This window comes from Lissotriton helveticus, chromosome 8 (assembly GCF_964261635.1).
Source record: "Lissotriton helveticus chromosome 8, aLisHel1.1, whole genome shotgun sequence".
Classification (NCBI taxonomy): domain Eukaryota; kingdom Metazoa; phylum Chordata; class Amphibia; order Caudata; family Salamandridae; genus Lissotriton; species Lissotriton helveticus.
This window is the reverse complement of record NC_136069.1, coordinates 608,019,170-608,025,169: the sequence shown is the minus strand read 5'-3', so window position 1 is coordinate 608,025,169 and position 6,000 is coordinate 608,019,170. Positions and strand designations below refer to the sequence as shown.

The following is a 6,000-nucleotide window of genomic DNA, read 5'->3' as shown; positions in this document are numbered from 1 at the left end:
GAGGGGAGCCGGGCACTAGCCCCATCCAGGAGGGTGGTCAGGGGCGCGTCTGTCGGTCGCGCCGCGTAGAGGCGCACATAAAAGGTTGCAACGGTTCTGGCTAAGGCCGCGGATGTCACCTGGAGGGTGCCGTCTGGAGCATGAACCTCTGGAATAATGCGATGGATTTTGGGATAAGAGACCAAGTTATGGAGGAGTTTGTCATTTTTGTCCCCCCAGCCATACACCCGCGCCACCGACGACCGCCACAGCATTTGGGCAGAGTCCAATGAGATCTGTCGGATTTCTTCGCGAATCAGCGCCAGCTGCCGGGTGGGGTCCACGCGCCCAGCGGAGGTTTGCTCTGCCTCCAGTTGTGCCGCCCGAGACTCCAACTCCGCGAGCCGGGCCAGCTGGTCTGTCCGCTTGGCATGTACAAGCCCACTCGCCACCCCGCGAACCACTGCCTTGCCAGACTCCCACAGGGTCCCAGGCGAGGGAACTGAACCCTCGTTGGTTGAGAAGTAGTGGGTTAGTTCTTGTCTCAGCGTGTCCACCAGTGTATGGTCCTGAGGATTGCTTTTAATGACCTAAATGACTAAAGATAAAAGAGGGTAAATAATTCCACAAAAACACATTCAATAGCACCAAACAATAAAAGGAGGGATTAACGGCTTTATTTGTGTAAAGTATGTTTCAGTTATAGGAACAAGATAAAGGCAATATCAACATTTGCAGTAATCCTACATGGCACCTTTTGAATTACAAACAGATTAAAAGGGTTGTATTCTCCTTATAATTCATGAGATTTTCCAAGAGCAACCACGGTAAATCTCAACTCATCTGGGTCCCGGTTCATGAACTTCTTACAGATCACTACTGCGTCCTGCGAAAAGGGAAACAAGCACACCTTTTAGAGTGTGTTGTGACTGCACACACACCTTGTACTGACAGTACATGACAATTTTAGATTGTTACAGTTATGAAAGATGCGAAACAGAGAAGTACGGCCGGCATATATTACATATTAAAGAAGGTGTACAGTCCTAACACTGCTTGTCTTTCAGGTTTCTTTTTCTCCAGATTCATACAACTAGCAAATATCAATTGACTCCTAACAAAAACTCAAACATTTTGACCTTATTACTGTTTGGGTACTGCATACATACTTTACACATTGCCTCCGATTTAAGCCTGTATGCTCTATGCCACAGCTACCAGGGTGTATTGAGCTCAAGTTTATTTAGTGAATTTGAAGGTCCACCCACACAAGGATTTAGATTTTTCCTTGAAGTGGGAAGTCATCCACCGCAAATAATAATCCAATTTCCTTTCTTACCCTCACCTTTTAAGGTCAGCTGGTGCTCTAGACAAACCAAGATCCTGTACATCTTCCTCACCTTGGTCTATAAGGCAGCCAATCATTAGCTTTCCCTACCTAGGCAATGTCGCCACAGAGTTTAATGGCAGATTGCACATGGACTGCCAAGGAATTATTTGTGCTGTCTCATCTCTCTACTTCCTTTGCTTTCCTAAGTGCACTCCATTACAGTTTGTTTAATTTTCAGTTATGTACCTCTTCCCGACTGTATATATCAAACATTTCTGCAAGAGGTAAAAAAAACAGCTAAGACATATTAGTGAAAAAATTATCACCATGCACCTTATTTGAAAGATCAGTTTAACGCAGAGGATGTTTTCATATTTCTGGATGTTTCATACCGCCACTAACAAGAGTATACAAGTAATAAGGGTGAGTGGTGATCTGATTGGTGATAAGCAAGGACATCAAAGAAACAGAATTTGTTTTTTCTGTGCAAATTATTTTTGGCAGATTGGAAATGGAAAAAGGAAGGGGGAATTAAGATAATGGAGGATAACCATCCCAAAAGTAAGTCCATGCTGACAATTACAAGAAACACAAATTTAACTAACTGCTATAATGGATCCAACTACAAAAATCTTACTGTATTTTTGAAAACACGAGATGGGGAAAGGGGTTATAAGCACAATTGCACCTATCTTATGTATCGCCTCAGTTATTTTTTATGGTGACACGGATCGGAGATTCTTTACCCCTAAATCTCCTAGAACGAAAAATTCATTCTAACAAGCAATTTTTTAGCATCTGATCCAGCACACAAAACTATTGTTTTCAAATTCAATACAACAGTAACCACATTTCATGAATTACAATTTAAAATCATTCAGTAGCAGAATCCTTAGTTGTTTTTATAGAAGTTCAATCTTTATTTGGTTCTTCGCAAAATGTAGCCAACGCGTTTCGTCCTCCACGGACTTCTTCAGGGCAATTGGAATGAACTTTTCTTATGTAGGCAGGGATTCTTCCTTCCAGCTTTATGGTAATTTTATGTGGTAATTCTCTTCTTGAAAAATTATAGACACATTGGTATCACAAGTTAGGATCCTTCGGGTCAGATAGCCCAATATAGCAACAATTAAGAGGGTGATTCAAGCCGGCTCCATCGCGTGGCATTCCTTGTTGTGGCCAACAACAAGGAATGCCACGCGATGGAGCCGGCTTGAATCACCCTCTTAATTGTTGTAGCCAACGCGTTTCGTCCTCCACGGACTTCTTCAGGGCAATTGGAATGAACTTTTCTTATGTAGGCAGGGATTCTTCCTTCCAGCTTTATGGTAATTTTATGTGGTAATTCTCTTCTTGAAAAATTATAGACACATTGGTATCACAAGTTAGGATCCTTCGGGTCAGATAGCCCAATATAGCAACAATTAAGAGGGTGATTCAAGCCGGCTCCATCGCGTGGCATTCCTTGTTGTGGCCAACAACAAGGAATGCCACGCTATGGAGCCGGCTTGAATCACCCTCTTAATTGTTGCTATATTGGGCTATCTGACCCGAAGGATCCTAACTTGTGATACCAATGTGTCTATAATTTTTCAAGAAGAGAATTACCACATAAAATTACCATAAAGCTGGAAGGAAGAACCCCTGCCTACATAAGAAAAGTTCATTCCAATTGCCCTGAAGAAGTCCGTGGAGGACGAAACGCGTTGGCTACATTTTGCGAAGAACCAAATAAAGATTGAACTTCTATAAAAACAACTAAGGATTCTGCTACTGAATGATTTTAAATTGTAATTCATGAAATGTGGTTACTGTTGTATTGAATTTGAAAACAATAGTTTTGTGTGCTGGATCAGTTGCTAAAAAATTACAAAAATCTTACTGATAAAGACTAGAGCCACTAAAGTAATTAGTAGCAAGGCTCAGACTTGCATAGTCCTAAGGAAGTGTGAGCTCAGTTGAAAGACTTTCTAATAAAGACTGAGTTCCTTCTCTAAATTGTTTCCTTGCCAGAAAAAAGTCACTAAAAGCCTTCAAAAATGAAAAACAACACATTTTAGGTACATTATCTGGCAGCATGTATTACTCTGCATCACCCCTAAGCAAAGAATTATTTTAAATATTTTCAACAGGCTTTCATCACAGACATTTAAAAAAACCATACATATTTATCATTTAGAAAGTGCAAACTATAATACCCCATGAACAACTGAATGTCAAAGATAAGGACTACAACACATCTCTAAATTAGTGACGTTTTTTTCCATTTTACACATAAAATACACTATATTATAAATCACGTTGTTGCTTAATTACTCTTTGCATTTCAGAGAAATTGCAGAAATACTGAAGCCTCTTTTACAATGTTTGGTCCATTTTCCCTAAGGAAGGGCTTCTCCGATGGATCAGGAACCAATGTGCAAGAACACCCATATTTTCGTTGCAGCTAAAAATGAAACGCCTACCTCTCTAACATATCCGTTATAGCATCTCTCTCTTAAAAAAAACTCAAGCTTTTGTAAAACACTTTCTCAGATTTAGGGCTACCATGTCTATCAAATAGTTTCCTGGGACACCACCACTGTAATGGGATTATAGGTCTGTGGCACAACTTTTTCCACCATCTCCTAACTTTCGGCACTTCGAGGCAGGTTTTTATTTCATTCTTACCTACTTACATGGATGCATACCCATTGCTTTAAGCCTCCCAAAAGAGCATAAGTATCTTCATATAATTGGCTTAGCTTTCTCAGATCTGTGTCCAGAAACAAGCAGTTGAAGCTCCTGAAATTCATTTACCTTCATCTCTTTGACACCTAAGTGTATCAGAATGCAATTTACAGATGCCCCAGATGTGACTATAATAGCACCAACTTTTTCTTATTATTTCGAGGTCCGTGGTAATAGCCCCTTTTCGAATATGGCAACTATAAAATTATTGGAGGTGACGACCAAAAGCACACTTCAACCCCTGGAAGTTGCCATCATGGTACTTTCCAGGAAGTCTTGAGCAGAGAGCTGCTTTATAGATATGGCCATGGTGCTCGCCACATACAGAATAGCAATGTCCTGGAAGTCTACTATGGCCCAAACTATAGCAGGCTTGACATCTGTGGTTTCTATATAGATAAAGACTGAAGAAAATTTTAGAAGAGCCGAGGATACTAGAACGGGGTGCAAGGATTTGGCAAGAGCCTTGGGTGCTTCCTGGTCGACTGGTCAGCAAAGTATGACAAACGTCAACAGAATGCCTTCCCTAATGGCCAAAATACTCTTTAACTCTGTCCGGTTAAGCAGAACTAGATATCCAACTTAATGGTCCACACAAGAACCAGGCTAGGAGGGATGATCCCGACATACTGTTTTCTTAAATTGAATTTTGTCCAAAGATGGAAAACTAGTAACTGCCAGTGAATCGTGAAAGGTAGCAATCAGTCATGGGTGCTTTGCACACTAATGTTATTGACTGCGGTATTTTCTTTTGTTATTTTTATTTATTTATTCAGTGTTTTCTATAGCGCGAACAAGACCCAAAATGTGGGTGTCAGAGCTCTTTACATTTCAATCACATTCAACATCAGCAGATATCCAGTTCATTCACGTCAAGAACATGTATACGTATTCCACTAACATTGATATATGCTTACCCATACACAAAACCCATAAAATGAAGCATACTAGAAATCATTAGATTACAGTAAAGTATGTCATATCATAATTAAATTTAAAATAAGACCACTCCTGAGATCGTAGATACCCATACTGGTTATAGTATTGCTAGTCTAATCAAAATTACCTGTGGATTGATCGAGGTACCCGTCCATAGACAACATCACTGTTGGTAGTCGAAGGGACTAACTGTATCCACCCTAGCTGAAAAGAGCCATTAGAGCTCAATCCATGACAGTAGCTTGATTCGTGAAGTGATCAGTTTCTTTGGTCTGCGATTAGCAGGACATTAATCCTGCTCACAATAGCTTACTTGAACAGCTGAATGTAGAGTGTAGAGGATCGCCGGGTTGCCTGCAGATTTCCAAAAAGTCTTACTAATCCTGGTTGTTCATTATGGGAGAAATTTACCCATCAGAAAGGACTTTGTCTCCTTTTTGAATCGTGGAGCATAGGTGATTCTTCTAATATTCGCTGCTATATTGTCACACTTAAATTAATCAATATCATATAATATTATAACCTGTCGTTCATAAACATTTAACAAGTGATGATAGTTACTTATAGATCTGTATAAAAATATATATATTTTAAATCTCCGCTCTAAACTTTCCTTTTTTTTTGGCAAATTGAATTACCTCATAGTGTTGCTCCCCATGTCAGACTTAGTCAATAGTTACTGCTATCCTTCTGAGCTTTTTTTACTATTGAACAACGCACCTTCTGGTACTGCTGCTTCCAAAAGACACCTGCTAGTTCCTGCTCAATTAATAAAGCTCATCCCTTTTCCACGGACTGTTCAAGCGGCAGTTATTGCTCTTCCCACTACCTTAGAACTGTATTGTAAACTCCTCCAACATCGCTAATATATGTACCCGTCTCACACTTCAAGTCTTCTAAATGTGGTGACTGGTACATAACTACATTTTACTACCTAAGCATGCATTTTCAATCATAAAAAAATATTGTTTGTAGTTTGACACCAACGTAATACATCAAACTGCTTCCCTGTCCCCATGTTT

General features: G+C 40.0%; 1 protein-coding gene across 1 annotated transcript in view; it reads right to left on the bottom strand.

Moving 5' to 3' along the window:
• Nucleotides 1–640: 640 nt before the first annotated feature.
• Nucleotides 641–6,000, bottom strand: part of UCHL3 (ubiquitin C-terminal hydrolase L3) — a 364,417-nt gene continuing 359,057 nt past the window's right edge. The window contains exon 7 of the mRNA XM_078657433.1: nt 641–865. Coding sequence (XP_078513559.1) covers nt 773–865 — 93 coding nt within the window. The 3' untranslated portion in view covers nt 641–772. The remainder of the gene's footprint in view (nt 866–6,000) is intronic.